This window comes from Bos mutus, chromosome 22 (assembly GCF_027580195.1).
Source record: "Bos mutus isolate GX-2022 chromosome 22, NWIPB_WYAK_1.1, whole genome shotgun sequence".
NCBI classification, from domain to species: domain Eukaryota; kingdom Metazoa; phylum Chordata; class Mammalia; order Artiodactyla; family Bovidae; genus Bos; species Bos mutus.
This window is the reverse complement of record NC_091638.1, coordinates 67,368,329-67,390,166: the sequence shown is the minus strand read 5'-3', so window position 1 is coordinate 67,390,166 and position 21,838 is coordinate 67,368,329. Positions and strand designations below refer to the sequence as shown.

Below are 21,838 nucleotides of genomic sequence, written 5' to 3'. Positions count from 1 at the left end.
GCTGGTGCCACACCCTGTGTGCTTCTGGACAGGAGAGCCCCACAGGAAGGGGGGTGCTGCCGACCAGACAGGGTGGGAGAGAGAGAGGCTTGGAGAAGGTGGGGCCCGGGAAGAAGGGGTGTCTTCCAGGCCTAGCCCCTGGGGGTAAAGGATTCTGACAGCTTGAGGGGGCTGAGGCTGGGTGGAGGTGGCTTTGCCATCGAGACCGTGACTGTGTTTGTGGGTGTCACCTTGGAGTTTATGCACGACTGTGTGTGTGCATGTGCACATGCGTGCACTCTCACGAGCCTGGCACTGCTGTGGGTGTGTACTGGGTGACACATGTCCCCGAGGGTCTACACCTGTGCCCACAGCTGAGGACAGAGCATGTGGCGGCCCTGGGATGGCCCAACCTGGGCCCAGCTGGAGCCCCATTCCTTCTCCTGGCCGAGGCCGGACCTGAACATCTGGCCACATCTGGCCGGGGGGCCGCAAGTCCTGGAGCCCCCATGAGAAATAGAGGAGCCCAGTCGTGCTCCCCCTGCTCCAGAGAGAGACCAAGCTTGCAGCAGGTCACACAGGTGGAGGCCTGTACCCGAGGCAGGGAAGTGGCGGAGGGGCTCCTGGGACCACCAGAGGACTGCTCTGTTCCTCTCTGGGGCCCTTTGGCCGGGGGGCTCCACCGAGCGGCCCTACCCTGGCCCTGCCGTGTGCTCAAGGGGCATCCTGGCTGGCCTTTCTTGGGCCACAGCTGCCTCATCTGTGGCGGGTGCCTGTGGCAGTGAGCTCTCTGGTCCCTGTGGTGTCTGGCCTCCAGGTGGCCCGCTCTGCCCGGTTTTGTGAGGACCTGCCTGGTCTCAGTGGGCAAGTCCCCTGCCCCTGGAGCCTCCTCCTCGGTCCCACAAATGAGGATGGTTGGTCCTCCCATCTCCAGGGACGTTTCTGCATCCACCGTCTTCCTGCCTGATCAAATCCCCAGGGACCTCCATGTCCCATTTCCCTCCCTCTGACTGTAGGGTGTCTTCCTCTCTTCTCTCTCTCGCCTCTCTGTCAGGGTCTCTAGCTCCCCTGCCTATCTCTGGGGTCCCTCTGTCTCCTCTCCTGTCCCTGGGATGGTCCCCTTGTTGGTCTCTGGGGTCTGTCTCTCTGTTCTCGGCCCTCCTCGGTGTCTCCCCTCTAGAGTCCCCCCCATCCTGTCCCAGGGTCTCTGGCTCACCGCCTTCCCTGGGTGGTCTAAGCCTTCCCCCTCTCCCCTGGCTCGAAGCCCCAGGGCTGGCTGGGGTGGGAGCCAGGTCTGGGGGCTGTGACCAGGCCGGGAAGGGGAACCCAAGCAGACATGATATTTATGTTAGGACTTCAAAGTGGAGCAGAGCCCAAGCGGGGTTGGGGGGGGGGAGGCGGGGGGTTGGTGAGGGCTGTCAAGGGGCGGGAGGGGTGGGAGAGAGGCAGGCAGGAGCCAGGCTGAGGTCAGCTCAGGCCCCGCCCTGGTGAGGGTCTCCTTGGTGACACACACCTCCCCCGTGGGACACTGAGACCCAGAGTGGGCTATTTTGGTGCCGAGTTCCAAGAAAGGCACTTCCTGCACCCGCGGCCTGTCCCCAACCCCATCCTCTCTTCCTGTCACCCTGCAGGAGGAGCTGGGTCCTTGCCTGGGAGGCAGGGGGCTTCGAGGGGGAGCAGGAGCTGAGGACTCCGGCAGGAAAACATCCCTGGCGCTGGGACAGGCACGTCCTCAGCTCTCTCTGGCAGAGGCCTTGCCTGGCAGGGCAGCGAGGGTCTGCAACCCTGTGGGCCCTGACTGAGCCAGGCTGGTCCAGCCACTCAAGGCCTCTGGGGGTCACGGGGCTGCCTGCCTGAGGGCCCGAGGGGCCGACATGGCCGTGAAGGTCACCCCACCCCTGCTCCACCACCCTTGGCCTAACCCTTGCTAAAGACACCCAGCTGTTGGGGCTGGGAAGGCATGGGGTCAGGGGCCCAGGCCCCGGGCGGGATGGGCGAGGGACTGTTTGTCTCATTCTGCGACTTGGTTCCATGTCCTAAGCCCTGTCCAGGAGCCAGACCCAGCAGACACCCCTTCAGGCCGGGGCCACCTCCCCCCCGCCAAAAGCCTCCCCCGTATCAGACTAGAGGCTTGCTCTGGTCCCAAGACCCTCTGGTCCCAGGCCCACTTGGGCCTCCCAAGCCCCAGGCCCCTGGACCGTTCCCCCCGGCCCGCCTTCCCCAGGCACTTCCCATGAATCACTCAGGCTGGAATCTGATGAGCTCAGGCCTCCCCGCCCAGTGCTGCCGGCCTCTGCCTCCTGCCTGGCCAGTGGGGTCACCACATCCCCCACGAGGGTCTTCTCAGCAACTCACAACCCCCACTGGGGTCCACCATGGGGTGGGGCGGCCGAGTGGCGGCTGGGATAGGCCCCGGCCGTGTGGGTCCGCGTCTGTGTCTGCACTTGTGTGTATGAGCGTCTACACTTCTCCGCCTGTGCAGCACAGGAAGGAGGAAGCCCGTCCGAGCCGAGCCGGGGCCCTGGGTGTGTCCGTGGCAGCCCGGCAGGGGTGGGTGTGTGTCGAGGAGTCCTTGTGGAGCAGGTCACCACGTGTCTCTGTGTCTCTATGTGTGTCAGGGAGTCACATTCTGAATCCGAAAGGGAGGGTGTTGAGGGAGTATCTCTGAGTTCGCAGGCCCAGGGGCGTCCGTGTCAGGGTGTGGCTCAGAGGAGGGGCTGTGTGTGTCTGTGTCCCGTCCCACAGGGCGCGACTGGCTCACAGTGTCAGGGTGTTGCTAACGCTCTGGGTGTTCCTCTTAAGGGTGGCGGCGCTCAGCCGTTCCGGTAAGTGACCATGGCAGGTGAGGTGTGACACAGCCTGTGTGCAAATGAGTCAGGGTGTTTTGTGTGTTAGGTTGTGTACATGAACATGGTCCCCAGGCCATACGGGGTGTTCATCGCTTTGTCTTCAAGTTGAGTCAGGGCGTTGTGGATCTCAGTGACGCCTTCCTCCCCACCCCTGGCAGGGTCCTCTCTCAGGCCACCCCACGGGCCTGGCTCCTGGGCCTGCCCGGAAAGAGAGCCCCGGAGGGGATGTGGCCGCTCCCGCATTCCCTTCCCAACCTCCGCTAACAGGATCCTGTTTGCAGGGCGGTCCCAGGGCCCCTCTGCAAGAGCTGCTTCCCTCCTGGCACCAGGCCCTGCACCATCCTCAAAGGGAGTGCCCTGGGTCCCTGGGTGGCCTCAGGAGAGAAGGGACCTTGGCAATGAGGGGGAGCAGGGCACGCTCGCCCCCTAGTGGCAGAAATGGAGGCTGCACCGCTGCCCCGAGTCCCAGGAACCAGGATGAACGGTGTAGGCTGAGTCTTCCTGGATCAATTATTCCGCACACACTTACCAAGTGGGAGTTCCCGGCCAGGCATTGTTCCAGGCCCCCAGGGTTCAGCAGGGAACAAGGCTGACTTGGCTCTGGGCTTCGGGTGAGGAAGACAGACAGTAAACCAATTCAGAAAACTTCTGTGAGGTGGAAGTGCAACAGTTCCAAGTGAGGAAATGAAGGCTGCTCCTCCAGAGATCCGAGCATCAGGGTCAGCCCTGCCCTGCAGCAGTGGACGCTGGGCTCAGCGTGGCCCCTCTCAGAGCCCTGACTTCCTCTTCCCTCAGAGGGTCATAGGTGGGTGGCAGGGGTGGGAGTCGGGGGCAGTACAGACCCAAGTGCACACTAGGCTGCCCACCTGACTCCCTCCAGCTGGGGCTGTGGGTGCTTAGCCGGTTCGGACACAATGGGTTACTGCTGAGTGGATGAGTACACCAGTCCTTCTCTCTAGGAGGACTGTAGAATCTAAAGATCCACGGAACCTGGTGTCTGAGTCCTTTGCCCTGTAACGAGTCACTTTCCCTGAGCAAGCCTCAGTTTCCTCATCTGTAAAATGGGGATAGTGAGATCAATCCTAGACTGACCTATCGTTGCCTTCCCTGGAGCCCCAAGCCCTGTCCAATGACCCTTGGTCATGCGGATTTACCTGGTCGGGACCCCTGAACCATCAAGAATCTCTTCAGAAGATAAACCGGGAGATTCAGGTGGCAGGCAGGGCCTGGCAATGCTCCAGTGAGCCACTGCCGGGGGCATGCTGAATTCCCAGAGCCAGAAATTAGGACTGAGCCCTGGAGGGGGGTGGGAGGGGCTTGCAGAGGCCCACTTGCAGGGGCCCAGAAGCCTCCACCAGTCGTAGTTCCCATGAGATCGGCTCTACATCCAGCCCTGGGGCTCTCTGAACACCTCCTACGACCGTGCCAGGAACTTCCTCTGGGACTGAACTTGAGACATCCTGTGTTTGCTTCCCAGAACCCAGCCCTCCCTTAGCCTCCCACCTCACCGCCCTTCGCTCTTAGTTATCAAACTCCAATCAGTGGACAACATTTATTGAGCGCCTGTGGAGCGCCCAGCACTGTACAAGGCACTGGGTGGGTGCGGGACTGGTGGGGAGTACATACAAAAGAGTAAAGGGAGACCCCTCGCCAGGGAGGAGCCTGTGTGTGTGCATGGGATGGGGTGGAAGGTGGCAGAGAGCTGCCGATGGCCTAGTGAGAAACTTGGGAGTCCTGCACCCGGGCTGTACCTGGAGGGTCTGAAATCCCCTCACAGCCATCACGTCTAATATGTGGGCCGCTGTCCCGTGTGCTCAGGGCCCGAGCGAGCCCCTCGGAGACTGGCTAGGGTCCTCCTTCCACTGGGGCCTAGTTCCTTCCCAGGGAGTGGTCCCCAGAGGCCAGCTTCATCCAGACCTCAGACTCCCAAGAGAGCTGAGGGCCAGAAGTCTTGGCTCTTGCACTGCCCTCTACTTGCTTGGCGGTTGCAAGACTGCAAACCCCAGGACCACCTGCACCGCTGCAGCCCCGGAGCCGCAGTCTATCAGGTTGCCCTCTCAGCCGCTTCCTGGGCCACGTGTGCCCTCTTGTGGTGGTCTCTGGTATTTTCTTTGCTCATTTGCTGTCTGCTTGAACCTCCCGCTCAGTCGCTCAGGTCTGACTCTTTGCGACCCCATGGACTGTAGCCTACCAGGCTCCTCTGTCCATGGGATTTCCCAGGCAAAAATATTGGAGTGGGTTGCCTGCCATTTCCTCCTCCAGGGGATCTTCCGGATCCAGGGATCAAACCCCCATCTCCTACATCTCCTGCACTGCAGGCAGATTCTTTATCATTGAGCCATCGGAGAAGCCCTAAACCTTGAGGATTAATGTATTGGTGGCTTAGAACACGAGGCATAGTTGGAACCTGACTCCTGGTTTGGTCTAATGGTCCGCTGTGTGGCGTCTTAGGAGTCACTTTCCCAGCCTCGGTGGGTAATAAATCAGACCCTGACTCCTGAAAAACCTCTTGTGAGGTCCAAGAGACTTCAGTGCAGAAGAGACAGTTTCCGAGTCCTCATTCCATTTCAGAAGGCTGTCTCACCTGTCCACTTCCCCTGGGACAGCAGCGTGCCTGGGAGGACTTCTTCTCTTGGGGAAAGACTGGAACAGGGGTGCTCCCTTGGCTGAGCCTGGCCCCCTGGATGTCCCCCAGGGCCGCTTGGAGAACCTCTCCCTTAGGTGAGGGTGGAGAATGGACCTTCAGAGAGGCGTGTGTATATGCAAGCTGGGGGTTTTGCTAATATTCAACCTCTTTCTCTCCCCTTTCCCTAGCTGTGCTCTGCTCTGCAACAAAACCGTCTATTCTGAGCCATGGAAGGCTTCTGGGAGATGGCAGGGCAGCGGTAGCACCCGCACTTTATAGGCGAGGACACTGAGGTTCGGAGGCGCTTGTTCTGCAGGTGGTGTGGGCAGGACTGAGCCCTGAGGTCTTGCTGCTTCTCTGAGTCCTCCTGACACCTGGAAATTGGTGGGGCCTTCCTGGGCCTTGAACCACCCACCCCTCCCCACTGCCGCCAGAGGTGGGGCCCCTGATGGATTTCTCCCCTGCTGGACACACTCCTCACTGTGGGCTGCCTGGCTTCCAGCTGGGGGAGCAGGAGGAGAGGCCAAGGGCCTTCATCTGGGCCCCCCAGATCCCTTGGGCTTCACCAAGTGCCCTGGATGTGTCTAGCAGGTGTGATTGGTGTGCTGGAGGGTCAGAGGTGGTGGCAGACCAGGAGCAGAGTTGGGAGGCTCTGGGGGCTGTGGCCTGGGCCGGCGAGGCTGACACTTTGCAAGGCCGTCCCAGCAGGCTCCGAGCTTCCTGCCCCACGCAGCCCTTCTGTCCATTCCCAGCTACTCCTCTGCGGCCTGGCTCTCCTCAGTCTCTGGCCCTCTTGGCTGAGTGGGGCCTCCCCTGGCCTGGTCCTCGGCCCCCTCGGCCACTGTCTCAGATTCTCCCCTGCCATCCCTGGGGCTGGTTTTGGCCTTGGTTTCCCCAGTCCCCCGGCCCTCTTTGTCCTCCTCCCTGTCCCCTGCCTCTGGCCCCCCACTGCCCTCTCCTGTGGCAGCCCCAGGTGAGGCCCCCGGGGTCTCGGGCTGCTCTGCCCGGCGGTAGACAAGGTAGCCGGCAGTGGGGAGCCTGTGAGCCAGGGCTCCGGGGGGCAGGCGCTGGTAGTCCTGTCCCTTGTACAGGAAGAGGCCAAAAGTATCAGGGTGGGTCACCCGGAACTTGGTGGCACAGAGCTTGTTCAGCGTGGCAATCGAGGCTTCTGGGGGCACGGCCAGCGTCTTGGAGGTGCAGCCATTGCTGGGGTCCTGATAGGCTACGCGGAGGAGGTGCTGTGCAAGGAGAAGCAAGAACAAGAACTCAGTCCTGCCTGCAAGGCTCGAGGTCGCAGTCCAGGCTCTGCAGGGACAGGGGTGGATGGGACAGAGCCAGTGGTAGAACCAGCAGCCAAAGCTTTTTGAATAAGGTGAGCTCTGAGGAGGGGCTCTGTGGATGAGAGGGCTGTCCCCGGGCTTGTGGGTCACAGCTGCGTGCTGGAAGGACGGCCCAGCAGGCCTCTATGGCCTATTGATCCCACTCAGGTCAAGCTTACTCTGCGCCCTCAGTGCTTATTCTGAATTAACCCATTGTATCCAATATCAACCCCAGGATGTAGGTCCTATTACCCCATTTTACAGACGAGAAAACTGAGGCACAAAGAGGCCACCTAACTGGCCCAAATTCCCAATGCCAGAAAGCAGAAATGCCAGCATTTGGACCCAGGATCTGGCTACCAAATCTGGACTCTTAGCCAACGCTAAGGAAGGAAGTGTCCCTTGACTGGAAGGAAGGAGGTGAATGGCAGAGTTACTCTCTGGCTCTCAGAGCACCTCGCCTGAGCCAGGGGGATGGGGGGCGGGGGCCAAGGGTGAAGGGGCGTAGGCTGGAAGCCTGAGTCCAGGTGGCAGCCAGAAGCCAGGATCTGGGGTTTGAGCCTGCCTGTGTCCCTTTCCCTTCCCATGCCATATCTCAGTTTCCTCATCTGTAAAATGGGCATAATAATGATCCCACTTCAGTTTCTGTGAAGACTGTGGGCCGCCAGAGCACTGAGCCGTGTCAGCTGGTGAGACACATCATCCAGAAGGGCTGGCTCAGGCGGGTGTTCCGTGTGGGACGCTGTCGCCTGGTGACGCAGGACTGCCCTTCCCCTTTCCCGGCCTTTTCTGAGTCTCACTGGGCGAAGGAGCAGACCGCGCCAGATGATGCCAGGTGCCCCCCGGGGCTGGCCAGTCCCATTACCTGGAAGCAGTGGGTGGCGGGCAGGCGGCGCTGCTCCCAGAGGCTGAGCGAGCGCTGCAGCTCCTGCGAGGGGCTCAGGGGCAGGGTGTGGGCCTCTGTCAGGCCACTCAGCAGGGCCAGGCTGGCCGAGAGGCTGGTCAGGTAGTAGCCTCCTGGGACATGAGGGGAGGGCTGCGGCTCAGGCTCGGTGTGAGCCACTGCTCCTCCCTGCCTCCCCTGCTCAGTCAGGGTACCCCAGCCCCACCCAGACAGAAGCGGGGGCCTATGGGGACCCTCACCCTCTCCGGTGAGCAGGGCAGGCTCCAGGAGCTCTGACATGTACTCGGCCTCCAGCAGCAGCTCAGGAAGGTCACAGTGGGCCAGCACGAGGCTCAGCAATGGCAGGAACTCGTCGGCCCCCGCGCCCTCCCCTGTAGGTGGTGGAGGAGGCCACAGGGTCAGGATCCTTTGCTACTTATCTTAGACAACGACCCTCCCTCTGCCTGCCAGGCAACGTGGTCTCTATGGCAACCAGGGGCACTGGATGGGGAGTGGATGCTCTGCTTTCTGGGCCACAGTATTACCATCTGTGAAATGGGAAGGTGGATCCATATCCATATATATATATTTTTTTTCCTTTGTTTTCCCTGCTGTGCCATTCCTAGAGCCTCAGCCCGGTGGCCTGCCTCTGACTTGGCAGCGGCCGGTGGGAGGTGGTGGGAGGGGGCATACCCGCCTGGGTCCTCAGGGCCGTGTAGAGAAGCTTGCAGGCCTGCAGGAGCCGCTTGACCTGGGCGCTGGGTGAGTAGGCGCGAAGCAGCTGTAACAGCTTCTGACGCACCTGCTCCATCTCTACCGGGGAGGGCAGGCTTAAGTGGGACCCGAAGGCGCTGGCGCCCCGGGCCCGGGCCAGGCGGAGGCCTTCAGCCAGGCGGCCCAGGGAGCTGTTGGCTGAAAGCCGGTGCCGCAGGCGGGCCACCAGGATGGGCCGCAGCGGCTTGAGCACTGAGCGGTGCAGCGACTTCTCCAGGACTTGTTCTGTGGGGGAGAGGCAGGCAAGGGTCAGAGGAACTGGGGCGGGGTGGGAGTCCCGGGGAGGAAGGGCATGATCGGGAGGGGAGAGGGATGAAAAAGAGGAGGAAGCTTTGTGATTGGGAGAGAGGCAGTGGGTAGAAGTTCCTTGAATGATGCAGAGACAAGATGGGTGTACACGGAAGAACAGACTGAGAGACAAGCCGGCCCTGGAGAGGCAGAGAGAGAGGAAGGCGGAAAAGCTGAATTCTGGAGATGGGGCTGCACCAGCGGACCCCGGGCTGGAGTCTCACCCAGCCTGTCTGGTGGCAGCAGCTTCTCCGGGCTCAGCTCCGCGCTCAGCATGGCTCGGGCCCGGCTCAGGGCCTCGCGGACGGCCTGCAGTTCCCGGGGTTCGGGGCTGGCACGCACCTGGGTCAGCAGGTCCTGTACCAGCTGTCCCACGGCCGTGTGTCTGTCCTGCGTCAGCGCCGCAGCTGCCCGGCCCACCTGCCGCTCAGGCGCTAGCAGGGAGCAGAAGGCAGCGCTCATGGACCGAAGCAGGGGCCGCCGCCGCCGCCGCCGGTAGCCCAGGTGGGGTGAGGTCGCTGGGCTCCCCTGGGACCCCGGCACCCCCTCCTCCTCTGAGCTGCTGGGGGAGGCGCAGTCCACCTCCTGGAGGGAGGGCAGCGGCGGGAGGCTGGGGCCGGCGCCCCCTGGCACACGGTACCCCACTGAGCTCTCCCTCCGTAGCAGCTGGCGAGGGGGCAACCTTTCTGTCTGGTTGGGGACTGTCCCTGGCAACACCGGGACTGGGGGAGGTGGCACAGCTGGGGGAGACAGGGGGCTGGAGGTCTCCGTGGACACACGCACTTTGAAGCTCCTCTTGAATTTCTCCCGCTTGGTGCGGCCCAGATCCCCTGGGAACAGGGGGTTGAAGAAACACAGGGCAGCTCCAGTGCCCTGGTCCAGCTCTTGTGGGGGCCGGGGCTTCAGCCGGGGCAGCGGGGGGCCTTCTGATGGGCCTGGCTGAGACTTGGTGTTGAGGGAGGAGCTCCAGAACTCTAGGGAAGAGAAACAGGTTGGGCCTCGGGGTGGGGGTCGGGGGGACTCAGGGAGGGGACCCAACTGGGGTAAAGGCCCAGGCTTCAGTCTGTGTGCCTTCGCCTTCCCCTTCCCTCTTGGCCTCAGCTTGTCCATCTGTGCAGTGGGTAGCCCGGGAGCCCTTACCCATGCCCAGATGGGAGATGGCTTCCAGCTCCTTGTGGGTAGCTGCCTGGCGGATGGCTCTGGGGAGCTGAAGCGGGAGGAGAAGAATGTCCCTAAGGCCAGAGGGGAGCAAAAAGTGGGCAGTGAGGAAAGCTCTGCGTGGCGGGCATTGGGAGCGCCTGTGGGCAAGGAGGGCAAGATGTCCTGGGAAGGGAAGCAGGGCCCTGTGGAGAGCAGGCACCCTGCAGGCAGGCTTACCGGGTGTGGCAGTAGGCACAGATCAGCTGGACCAGGTCTGGGAACACAAGCTCTGAGCCCTCCAGGGAGACGCCTGAGGGATGGGAAGGGAGGTTGTTCTCTGGGAGCAGCCCCCCTGAGCCCCGACCTGATGCTTCCAGCCCCTCCCGCCAGGCCGGGCCAGTCCCTCTCACCCTCAGCAGTCTCCTGGATACAGTGGCTAGAGACGAAGGAGGGGCCACTGGCCTCGGGCAGCCGCACGCACAGGGCTTGGCACTGGCGACTGTTAGACTTCCGTACCAGGAATGTCTGCGAGTGGACAGGGATCAGAGGCTCAGGTCCTCTGTGTCCAGCCCCTCGCCCCCTCTACCCTCAGCCTCCAGCCCCAGGGGTAGGGAGAGACTCACCCCGGGGGGCTCGGTCCTCAGCACGTGCAGCGCGGCGGCCTCGTTGGCCCGCAGCTGCAGCCACACGGGCCGGGTGAGCAGCAGGCGCTCCCGCAGGCTCACGGTGCGCCCTGGCCGCTGCAATCCACCTGCCTGCACCCCGCCGGCACCAGGCACATCGTACCGTGGGTCCTGGGCTGGCCTGGCGGGGGTGGGGGGCGGGGGCACCAGGCCTGAGCAGGGTTTTGCCCAACCGTCTCCCCTTCCTTTGCCCTGGGACAGACCCAGCTCGGGGTCCCCACCTTCCACACCACCCCACCGGGGCTGCCCTTCCAACTTCACTAACTTTTCTCTCTCCAGGTGCCCAGAAGCGAAGCTGGCTGGGTAGGGGGTTCCGAGGGGGCCTGTTCCTGGCTCCCGGGGGGTATCCATGGCTGGGAGCTCCTCCAGTCTCTCCCGGGACTCAGAGAAGCCAGCCCCCAAGGCGAGAGCACTCACATTCCCAGTGGTGAGTAACACTTCCTGAGGGCGGTTCGCCCCGTCACACCCGCCAGTTAACTCTTGTGTGTCCACTCAGCCCGGGCAGTGCCTGCTTCCTCTGCTCTGGGCCCAGCCTCTGGGGGCAGGGATCCATTCCATGCAGGTGGCCTGCCCAGAGTTCTAGCTGTGGGGCTGCCACCTCCACACGGCGCTTCCTGCAGCCTTGCCAGACTCCTCAAAACGCACAGGTGGACAGGAAGGGGTTAAGCTGTGCCCGCCAAGGTCTCCACGGGCCTCGCCCTTGGGGCACCTTCCAGTCTGTGGTCAACTGCTCATCTGTCCCTGGCCCTAAGGTCAGCCTTTTGGGTGAGTGCCCCCTACTGGCCACAGATGACTCATGCCTGAGCTTAACTTGGTTTTGGGGATTTCAGGTTGCCATGGAGAAAGGATGCTGTGTCTCCATGGAAACTAACCCCTTTGCTTAGTGGAGGTTCTGGGGGTGGTTCTGACACTCAGCACTAAACAGGGGGGGAGTCTGGCTGTGAGGTCATCGGCACACGGCGCTGCTGCTGGCTGCCTCCCACGCACACAGCCTGCCTTGCCAATCTGCCAAGAGACTGGGGCAGGTGCAGACACGATCCAGTCTCTAGGCACGGAGCACCCAGGCCACGTGCTCGGCCTGTGCCCCAAGTTGCCTCAGACTTTGCTCACCAGCACCCAGCCCCCCACATCTGGAGCAGATGTGTGGGGGAATGCCTCCTTCCCCAGCCTATACCCCAAGTCATAAGGGGTAGGCTCCACTCACTGTACGAGATACCAGGGCCCCCAGCAGAGACTGCCCGTCTCAAGCACTTTCCACCAGAGTCCTGATTCCCTTGCAAAGTAAATTAGACACAGGCGGGTCATACCAGAGTCCCAGGAAAGGTTTTAATTCCAGTCCCTGAAATGTAGGAGGCAGACACCAGGAACCTCCTCGAGAAGGTAGACCCAAGGAGCCTGCCTTGTCACTCCAGCAACAGCCAGGACACGCAGGCCCCTCAAATATAATTTCTGGCTCAGAGTTCCTGTGAAGTGGGACCCAACTCAGTGACTGGAGTCCAAGGTCCAAAGAAAGGATGTTGCTTTGGCTTAAGACAGGCATGTCTTCGTCAGGGAGGGCTCCGAGAAGGGTGACCTTTGGGAGGGGGTGGTGGTGGGCTGGCTGGGGAGGGAGGAGACCGTCTGGCCAGCCTCGGGCAGCTCCAGGCCTTGGCTGTTCAGGCCCCGGGGAGGGCAGAGGAGCCCAGACCAGGGATGGCTGGAGCGGAGGACCCTGGAGCAGAACTGGAGAGATGGCTGGGCAGACCCCGAGGGGCCTGCCAGTCTGCCTTTCTGCAGCAGGAAAGTTCCAGTCCTGAGTTTGGTGCCAGCTGCTCCAAGGGGCCCCCCTGGCTGTGAAGAGCAGGGTCAAGGTCCTGAGGGTACACAGGAAGGGAAAAATGACTACAGGTGAGAGGAAGGCAAACCAAGAGGAAGGGAGGCACTTCATACAGGGGACTGAGAGGAGTGGCCTCAGTCTGGCCCAGGGCAGGCGAGGCCGGGAGGACAGGGCAGCCCCACAGCCCTTACTCATGGGCTCCCTAGTTCTCCAGGCCCCCAGGCCAGCTGTGGAGGCTCAGCATTCTATTCTCCCTAACCAGACCTGGCCCCAACCCCACCCCAATTCCGTGACCTCAAACCCAGAGCTGCCCTCAAACCCAGAGTGTCCTAACTGATCTGATATGCCCCTGCCTCCCTCCGGGCCTTTCCTGGAGGCTGGCCTGGGGGAGGGGGTGGTGGGAGGTGGGACACCCTTGGTGACTCTTACCATCTGATTTTCTCTTCTGAGGGGACACAGCTGCCCTCGCCTGGGTGGATAAGAAGAAAAGCCCACTGAGAGGCTGCCTGCGGCTTAGCAAGTCCCCCTTCCACAGCAGCCTTTCTGGGATGGGGGGCTGCACAAGAGGGGCTGAGGGGAGTTTAAGGCCCCTTCCAGGCAAAGGACTGAGATGCTCTCTTGTCAGAGACCCAGGCAGCCCAGCTGCCTTCCTTCCTCCCAGCCCATCAAAACCTGCCTGGAACAAGAAAGGGGCTGATGTAAACAGGAGGTTTGGGAGGCCAAGCAAAGCCAGGGTGAAGCAGAGGGTGCCGGGGGCTGACAAGAGAGCTCCCCAGCGGAAGGCCCACATACAGACCAAAGCCGGTCTGGCTGGGGAGGGGACGCCGCACTGACAGCCCCCACCCTGTGGCAGGCAGCACTGGACCCACCTTTTTGATGGCCGTCCAGTCCTCCAGGATGTCGATCTCCTGCAGCATGTACACAATATAAGGGCCTGAGATGGGGGTCAAGGAAGCAGGAAGCCTGGTGGAGGGGGCAGGGGATAGGCCCAGGCCCCCAGCCCAGGGGGTGGGAGGTGCCAGCACTCAGAAGAGGCGGTGCCGTGGACGGCGGGGTGGGGCGCCGAGCACCTGGGGTAGCACTCAGGCTCCACCTCCGACCTCGTGGCTCCTAGGTTCTTAGCAGGGTGGAGTGCGTGGCTGCGGCCTATTTCAATCTCACCCAGTCCACAGAGGGCATCCAGCCTCAATCCTACCACCCCTTAGCTCCCTCCTCACCTTCTCTCAGGCCTCAAGGTCAGAAGGCCAAGGCCCAGGCCACCCACTTAGGGATCTTGCCCCCCTGTTCCCTCATCTGGCCCCTTTCCCACCTACACGGGGACTCTCATCTCTTCTGTCCTGAAAACCACCCTCCATCGGTCTCACCCGCCCGTCTGGGGACTAGCCACTCTGTCCCCCTGACGTCTCCACACCCTCACCTCCCACCCCTGCTCAAGTCTCGCAGTCCAGATTCTTCCCTCCCTGCTTGAACCTGATCCCCATCATCAGGAGGTCAACTTCCTGATAATCTGGTTGCGGCAGAAATACGGAGGGGTGTGTATACCTAAGAATTCAATTCAACTCCGTGCTGGGCTATGCGAGGCAGGGAGGCCAGCACAGCAGGCCCTGAACAAGAGGGGCTCACACCTGGGGGGTGGCAGCGGTGACTATGTCCAGAAGGGAGGCAGGTGCCCCAGTTCAGGTACAGGGGTGCAGAGGAGAGGGAAGCCACAGCCATTGTCGGGGAAACCAGGAGAGGCTTCACGGAGGAGGTGACAATTGATGGGCACCGAGCAGGCAGACAGGCAAAGGCATCCAAGAGGGGAGTGGAAAGTCAGCAAAGGCATGGGAGCGGGAGAGCCTGGGACATGCCCGGGACACTGTGAGAAAGCCAGAAGGGCGTCAGAGGAGACCTCACTCAGAAAACTATGGGGAAGTCTCTGGATGAATGCTTCTATTTTTCCATGGTCCACACAGCCCAGGAGGACCCTGCAGAAAATTCAACAGCTGGATCTGCCTGGACACACAGGAGGCCAGATGCCCTTAAGTGGGTCTGGTCTGCCTCTGTCTCCCACGTGCCTCCACCCTGGCCTCCTGCACAGTTCAGCCACTGTGTGGGGAAGGATACCGGAGACGAGAGGCGCCTTCTTCCTCTTGTTGGGCGGCAGCGAGTCCCAGGTCCTCGAGCTGCCTCTGGCGTGCAGTTTGTCATCCCACCACTCTGCGCCCCAGACCAGAGTCAGCATCGGGGTGCCACCCTCCCAGGACGCCCCACCCCTATAGCCCGTGTCGCTCATGTGGGCCAGGCCAGCCCGTCCCCATCAACCTCCCCAGGGCAGTGCAAAGAAGCCTGGGCTTGGAAGCCACGTTCAATCCTGGGAAAGAGGTCACTGTGCTTCCGCAAACCTCAGTTTCCTCATCTGTTTCATGGATGGGGGTGTGAGATCATTAGTCCCTCCCTCCCCCGTGCCCTGTGTGAATGGGCACACTGTGGCCACGGCAGGGGCACGTGTGTCAGAATGATGCCTCCGTTCTGGAAACAGCATGGGACCCCCAGCCAGGCACCAGGCCGGGCCTTTCCCCGTCTGCTTTCTGTCAGTCCCCACGGTGAACACGGAGTGGGTCCTCTTACACCCACCCCCGTGCAGGCGGGGAAGCCGAGGCCCAGACGGGGACCGGGCACTGGAAGCACAGGGGCGCCGGGCGGCTGCTGGCCTCACCAGAGCTGATGTCCAGGCTCTGGCGGTCCTCCTCCAGCCTCTGGATCCGCTCCTGCAGCTCGCCCTGCAGCGTGTCGTACAGCAGCAGCTTCTCACTCTGTGAGAGGCGTGGCGGCTCAGCTGGCGGGCGGGCGGCCACCTCCTCCCCACCCGGCACACCCACATTCACCTCCAGGTGCTGCTTGGCTCCCTGCAGCTCACACTCATACTTGTTCCTGATCACGTCCAGACAGAAGCCCTTGTAAATCCCTGCGGAGGGAGGGTGATGGGCGGCCGGGCTTGGCCAGGGCCCTGGCTGCCCACAAAGGCCGGCGAGGCAGGGCACGGGTGAGAGGGGAAGGGGACAGAGAGCCGTGGGTTCTCTTAAGGGGACGGGGCACAGGACGGGCCACAGACCTGCCACCTGAATGCGAATCTTAAGGCTCCGCTGCAGCCCCCCCAGGGGCTCCGTGTACTCGGGCGCCCTCTCAGCTCCCACTTCCTCCAGCCGCACCCGCAGCTGACTCAGTCGTTCCCGGAACAACCTGGGAGGGAAAGGCAGCCGTGCGCCCATGCGCCCGTCCATCACACGCGTGCCCAGAGCCCCAGGTCAGGCCCTTGCTCACGCTGCCCCAGCCAGCCCTGGCCAGCGCCAGGCCCACCGCTGCCTCCTGAAAGCCGGGCCCCGGGCCCCTCGCTCACTTCTCCTTCAGCTCCGAGAACTGCTTCTCCAGGTCCATCATCTCGCTGACGCATTCACTGCGGCGCCGCTCGCAGTCCTCCTCGTCCATCTCTGGGACAAGAGGCCAGTCAGGGCCGGCTGGGGGCAGCGGGCAGGGTGCTCGAGCGCGTGTGGGGCTCACCTGAGCTCTCCTCCTCGGACTCGGTCTGGCTGCCGCTCCGTTCCTCCTCGCTCTCCTCCTCCTCCCCGTTCATCTCAGCGGCTGAGTCGCCCTCTGCTTCCATCTCCTCTGTGTCCTTGCTTGGAGGCTGGACGGGCATCTGGGCACTGGGAGGAGCAGTGGAGCCATCACTCACCCCTGCCCCCAGCTCCGAGTGGCAAAGTGGTCACTTGGGGAGTCGAACCAAGCCTCGCTGCAGATGAGGACAACCAGGGGAGGGGCTGGACTGGACTCGCTGGGCCCCGGGGACATGCGGGGTGGGGCAGGTACAAATGGAGCCATCTACACATCTCCCAGAAATCTAGGAGCCGTGGAAATGCCCATTCCCTTGGGTACTGTTGGTGATCTCAATCCCCGTAATATTGGCCAAGGTGATGATCCATAAGATGGGAAAGGTCAAGATGGGCTCCCCACTGCCTATGGGACTGGGCCCAAACTTCTGACCCAGGCTTTAGAGGCCCTGCACACTGGACTTGAACCACTGTCCAGCTCCTCCACCCCACACTTAATGGCCAGTTCTCAAATACACCACGCACTTCCTCCCCAGCCCCTGCTGCCCCCCGTGCTGTCCCTTCTGCCTATAAAGCTCTCCACTTCTCTTCCCACGCTTCGATGCTCGGGTCCTCTCGCTATGCTCAAATCCTATCTCCTTCTGCTTCCTCTAAGACCCCACGTCATCAGTTCCCCTCTCTCTCTTCTGCATGCTCAATTTTCCCTCTTGGCAGCTCTTTCTTAGGAAACTTTAGACATGCTTAGGTATTTCCCAACATGCAGAAAAAGCAGAAACACAAAACTTCATCCCACTCCACTCAATTACTCCCCCCATTTCCCATCTTTGCAAGGTCTTGTAAACACTTGCTCTTCCTACTCTTTCACCTTCTACTTGTTCCAATCTGTTTCTGTATCGTCGCTCTCAGCTGAAACTGATCCTGCAGAGTTAACAGATGACCTCCCTGTACCCGATGCCAATATTTTTTGGTGCCTACCTTGACTTCTCAGCAACAAAGAACACTGTTAAGCATCCTTTTACTCACTGATTTAATCTTTATTGAAAAATCTAATATATGTTAGGTACCATCAGACACTATGGTAGGAGCTTGGCTCAAGTGCGGCAGACAGAGAGTCTCTGATCTCAAGGAGTTGACAAGTTCCTGGGAGACAGAGGCCATGAAGCAGAAGAGTTAAGACCAAGGGCAAATGGGAGAGGCAGCTAAATGAAACCTGGAGCTTGCTGCAGCAGTGAGGGCTTGCAGAGGATGATGGGCCAAACCCATGAGCTGAGCTGGCCGAGGGAGAGAAAGCATTCGAAGGAGAATGAGTGGCATGAACAAAGACCCTGAAAGGAGAGAAGGGGCAGGGCTGGGCACACATGGGTCTAAGCCTCAGAGAAATCTGGGCTGCAGAGATCTGGTCATCACATAGAGTGAGTTCTTCAGACCTTGGGAGAGGGTGCCACCAGCAAGGCAGAATGTGTGGAGTGAGAAGGGGCTCATGATGGAACTCCAGGGTTACCGAAGGGTCAGACGATGAGACCCCTCCAAAAAAGAAGAAAATTAGCAAGAGATGGAGGAGGAAAAACTCAAAGCTGGGGAGAGAGAATTTCAGAATGAAGAAGTGACGGTGCCACGTGCAGCCAAAACATCAGCCAAGAGGAAGAAGAAACAGTCTTCTCAGCAGATCGTCTCTTTGCCTACTGGGGGCTTCTGTTTCACTGTGATACCTTCTCTGGGCGTCTTTGCTGTCCTTTAGCTCTGTGCAGTCACCCTTCCTGACTTATTTGCGTATCTATTTGCCCATCCCCACATCTGTCTCTCCAACCAGCCTGTAAGCCTTACCAGGGCAGGGCTGCACATGTGCTTTATTCACCCATTTGCACTGACTCATTTGATGACTGGAGGATTTGCAAATACAAAGTTAAACAAAAACTTTTGTAGGGCAGGGATTGGCTTTTACTTCTCGGTAGCCCCTGGCTTCTGCAAAGGTAGCAAACATCAATTCGAATAAAGCGATTGGCTTAAGTTTCAAAGTGGACTTCCCTGGTGACTCAGATGATAAAGAATGTGCCTGCAAGGCAGAAGACTTGGGTTTGATTCCTGGGTGGGGAAGATCTGTTGGAGAAGGGAATGGCTACCCACTCCAGTATTCTTGCCTGGAGAATTCCATGGAGAAAAGCCTGGAGGGCTACAGTCCATGGGGTCACAAAGAGTCGGACACGACTGAGAGACTAACACTTAAAAAGTTTCAAAACATCCCTCAATGATTTCACAAATGATCTCAACCTGACCTGAAAGCCTCTGTTCACCAAACCAGCCTCTTTTCCAATCTCAAGCCTCAGTTCCTTCATTTTCCAAACTTTGCAATTCCTCTTCACTGGTAAGGCCTATCTTTCTGGATCAGAAAGGGTGAGGGGTTGGGAAAAGTCTCTCCAGCAGTCTCTGAGTCTACTCCTTACCCTGGGTATAAAAAGAGAATAACCATCGCCACTCAGTGTTGTAAAGGCTGCAAGCGGTAAGGAATGGCAAAGCAAATCGTGGGCACTGTGCGTATTGCAATTTATCTTTCAGAAAGTGAGCAAGTCGAGGGGAGGCCTCCTAGGAAGGAAGACTCTGCTCCAGTTTCGAAGAAGCCAACCCAACCCCTCCACGGCGCACCGAAAGCTTCCCGCCCAGTTCCATCTCCGTACGTGCAGGCGCGGGAGGGAGAATCACTGGCTCTTCCGCTGCCAGCTCTGGTCCCGCGGTCCCCGCACGCGTCCGGCCGGTTAAGTCTCCGCTTCGGCCCTGGAGATTGGGCCGGCTCCGACCGACTGACCGGAGAGGGCAAACCAGGAGCCAGGGTTGGCGTTACGCACCCGCGGGGAGTGGGGCCTCTGACCTCACGTCCAAAACTCCCTGAGAGGTGCCGGAGGATGCGGACACTGGGCGCCGCCGCCGGGCTCCCGGAAGCGCTGGGCCGGTCTCTTTCCTCCTGGGGCGGGGGCCTGGCCGCGCTTCCGCATGTGTCATCAGGAGGCGCCTATCGGAGCTCTCACAATTGGGCAGCTGGGGGTGAGGCATGCTGGGATACCGCGGGCCGGTTTCCATAGCAACCGATCGAAATTTGCACAGGCTTTCAACAGGCAGGAAAGGCCCTTGTGCGCTGTTTGCCACGAAGCCCGCGCTCCTCGCTCCAGAGCCAACTCCCCCGGCTTGAAAAGGGGAGAACCTGCGACCTGTTCTCCCATCCCCGCCCAGTTCAGGAGAGTAATGAAGCCAACTATAGGTGTCAACACTTATTTATTTACACATTGTAATCGGTAGGCAAATTACCCAGCTCAGCCTATTCAAGGGTACAGATCTCAGACTATTAACACACAGAACCTACAAGACCTTTCCCTTCTCCAGAGTCCCCGGGACGGAGGCCTAGACTACCAGTAAGCTGCCGAAAACCTAAGAACTAAATTCAACGCCTTCATCTGCTTTCTTTCCAAAACGCCCCTTTTGTTAAGTACTGACTTCTCAGCTCTGCCCCATTCATACTTTTTTGCTCTCCTACTGCCCACCACCCAAGATTGTTAATAATAATAACAATAATAACAACAATAATAATACTGTAATAATATTAATAATACTTCACATTTGTACGAAGCTTACAGAGTGTTTTCACATACAGCATCTCCTCTGAGCCTCCCAACAGTTCTGTGAGGTAGGTATTTCTCACCTCCCTTTTACAGACGGGGTAACTGAAGCTCAGGGAGAGAACGGGATTTGCTCAAGGCCACACAACTAGTTAGTGGTTAAGCTAGGACTTGACCCCAGCACCCCATATTCAAGTCCAGTGTTCAAACACCACAGCCACCACTGTAAAGTGGAGTGACATTTCTTACCCCAGTCAGGCCTGAGGGGCGGCCTAAGGAGGGAGGGGTCTGAGACTTCTCAGACTAGGCGGGGGAAGGGCTCAGCAGTGACGCGGGGAGTCAGGGTACTTGGCCTTCAACTCCTGTTTGAACTGACGGTAAAGGATCTTATTGTGCTGATTTTCAGCCTCCTTTTGGGGATGGAATTTCAAAACTTCTTTGAAGCCTTTATGAACCAGGAAACCTTCATTCAGCACCTCGAAATCGAATCCTGCCACGTGCAGCTCACAGGCCTGTGGAGGGAGAGACAGATCAGCAAAGTTGTGATGACATTCCTAGAGCAGAGACTGACATCCCTGCTCGCTCCAGCATTCCTAGTCCTCTGGAGGCACCCTGGATCTTCCAACCATTCAACCACTTCCTGAACTATGATCCCCCCTGCCTCATTGCCTCTTTTCCATTCAGACCTCCCTGACTCCCCCATCCCTCCTGCCCCATTTCCCCTTCCCTCTCCCTTAAGAGCACCTGGCTGATACGATTGAAGCCATACTGCCGAAAGCGCTCGTCGAAGGTGGGCACCTTGCCTCCAGCCACGTAGAATGGCTCCCAGGGGTCTTGCCAGGGCACCACGTAGGCAGGCCTCAGCAAGGTCTCTTCTGGCAGGTTGACCCAGCGGGAGTAGTTGGTGGGCGCCTGGCAGGGGGTGCAGAGCCCATAATAGAAGGGCCGCACCTCGCCCACCTGGTAGAGCTGCAGCAGCTCGTTTTTGTTCATGGGCATGCGGCGAGCTCGACGGATCTCAAAGGCAGGCACCACCAGCGCTGTGCCCGCCCACTGCTTGCTCTGATCCAGCATTTCCCGCAGGCTTCTCCACAGCCCCTCGCTGGGCACCATGTCCACGTCGATTACCAGGGCATAGTTGGCCCCCTCACGAGCCAGATTCCTCAGCAGGTTATTGGGGTAGGAGACGTTGGTGCCCAGCGCGTAATTGACCCCGGGCTGGGCCACCCTAGCCAGCTTGTCAAAGACCTCCTGGCAGGAACGCAACAGGGCAAACTCCCCTGGCTCCCGGGGGTCGGGAACGGCGGCCTCGTAGCGTGAGGGGCACACAAGGTGCATGGCGACCCTGGCACGCATATCGGGGCAGTGGCTGCTCAGCGCATAGGTCAGCACCGTGGCCAGCTGCGCCTCCTCCTTGGTGGCGGCGAACACCGACACCGACAGAGGGCCCTCCCAGCGCTCCAACAGGCCCGACAGGTGCAGCAGGTTGTCCACACTGGCGTGAGTGGCCAGGATCACATCGTTGGGGTCCATGGTGGTCTTCAGTAGGCCCCTGTAGACGCGGTAGTCGCCGCTGGCGTCCAGGACGCCTCCGGAGGCCAGCGCGGTGCGGAGCTGCGCCTTGACTTGGTCCACCGACCGCGGGGATGGGGGAAAGAACTCGAAATATTGGTCTTGCTCTTCTTGCCCATGCAGCCCGGACAGCAGCGACAGGTAGAGCAGCTGCAGCATAGCCACCAGCATGAGCGCGGCCAGCAGCAGCTGGTAGAAGGCACATCGGATGGCGTAGGACATCTGCATGGCTCTCGGGGTTCGGGGCGCGCAGCAGGGACCACCGGGCCGCAGCCTCCACTAGCCTCTGCAAACCCGGATTTACCGCAGCCTGCCGAGCGCGGCCGAAGCGAGCCGAGGCGAACCGAGCCCCTCGCGCAGCCCCGCCCACCCGGCCGCCCGCGCTGGCCTCCGGCGAGCCAGCTCGCCCCCTGCTACCCGGGAGGAGTTACTGCAGCCTCGGTCCGCGCCGCGCGCTTTGCAAACGCTGGAAACTGCCCGCCACCGCGCCTGCTGTGTTCCGGGGGACCTGCACCCCGTCCTCTGGGTCAGTGCGCGACCTCCCGGACTAAGTGCGTCCTGAGACCTTGGTTCTCTCGCCCCAGAATCAGGGAGCGGAAACTGTGACCGAACTTGACTGCAGAATGGTGAAGGATGGCGCGGTTCCTGGCTGTGCCAGGCGGAAAGGAACACAAAAGCCCTTTTCTGTCCGCCGCCTCTCCCTCTAAGTTTTAT

At 60.5% G+C, this 21,838-nt stretch overlaps 3 protein-coding genes across 7 annotated transcripts; all 3 read right to left on the bottom strand.

Moving 5' to 3' along the window:
* Positions 1 to 4,372: 4,372 nt before the first annotated feature.
* On the bottom strand, positions 4,373 to 10,978 carry RIN1 (Ras and Rab interactor 1). The gene is made up of 10 exons (XM_005903517.3): positions 10,807 to 10,978; positions 10,482 to 10,662; positions 10,269 to 10,383; positions 10,096 to 10,168; positions 9,859 to 9,950; positions 8,943 to 9,692; positions 8,350 to 8,655; positions 7,917 to 8,048; positions 7,639 to 7,790; positions 4,373 to 6,692 (listed from the first exon to the last, which is right to left on the bottom strand). Exons 1-10 carry the CDS (start codon positions 10,890 to 10,892, stop codon positions 6,207 to 6,209), a joined length of 2,373 nt encoding a protein of 790 aa, XP_005903579.3. The 5' UTR covers positions 10,893 to 10,978; the 3' UTR covers positions 4,373 to 6,206.
* Positions 10,979 to 11,769: 791 nt separating this feature from the next.
* BRMS1 (BRMS1 transcriptional repressor and anoikis regulator) lies at positions 11,770 to 18,921 on the bottom strand. Of its 5 annotated transcripts, none has more exons than XM_070359410.1 (10): positions 18,620 to 18,915; positions 18,221 to 18,389; positions 15,898 to 16,043; positions 15,737 to 15,827; positions 15,452 to 15,579; positions 15,225 to 15,304; positions 15,056 to 15,152; positions 13,227 to 13,265; positions 12,787 to 12,826; positions 11,770 to 12,394 (listed from the first exon to the last, which is right to left on the bottom strand). In XM_070359410.1, exons 3-10 carry the CDS (start codon positions 16,034 to 16,036, stop codon positions 11,785 to 11,787), a joined length of 1,224 nt encoding a protein of 407 aa, XP_070215511.1. In that variant the 5' UTR covers positions 16,037 to 16,043; positions 18,221 to 18,389; positions 18,620 to 18,915; the 3' UTR covers positions 11,770 to 11,784. The 5 variants fall into 5 exon arrangements, 4 of the variants coding, with proteins under 4 accessions (XP_070215511.1, XP_070215512.1, XP_070215510.1 ...); XM_014480746.2 differs by lacking the exon at positions 18,221 to 18,389 and adding an exon at positions 14,464 to 14,556 and having other exon boundaries at positions 12,255 to 12,394; positions 13,227 to 13,291; positions 18,620 to 18,911; XM_070359411.1 differs by lacking the exon at positions 18,221 to 18,389 and having other exon boundaries at positions 18,788 to 18,921.
* A 277-nt stretch (positions 18,922 to 19,198) lies between these two features.
* B4GAT1 (beta-1,4-glucuronyltransferase 1) lies at positions 19,199 to 21,471 on the bottom strand. The gene is made up of 2 exons (XM_005903518.3): positions 20,297 to 21,471; positions 19,199 to 20,064 (listed from the first exon to the last, which is right to left on the bottom strand). The coding sequence occupies exons 1-2, from the start codon at positions 21,350 to 21,352 to the stop codon at positions 19,873 to 19,875; spliced, it is 1,248 nt and encodes a 415-aa protein (XP_005903580.1). The 5' UTR covers positions 21,353 to 21,471; the 3' UTR covers positions 19,199 to 19,872.
* Positions 21,472 to 21,838: the final 367 nt, after the last annotated feature.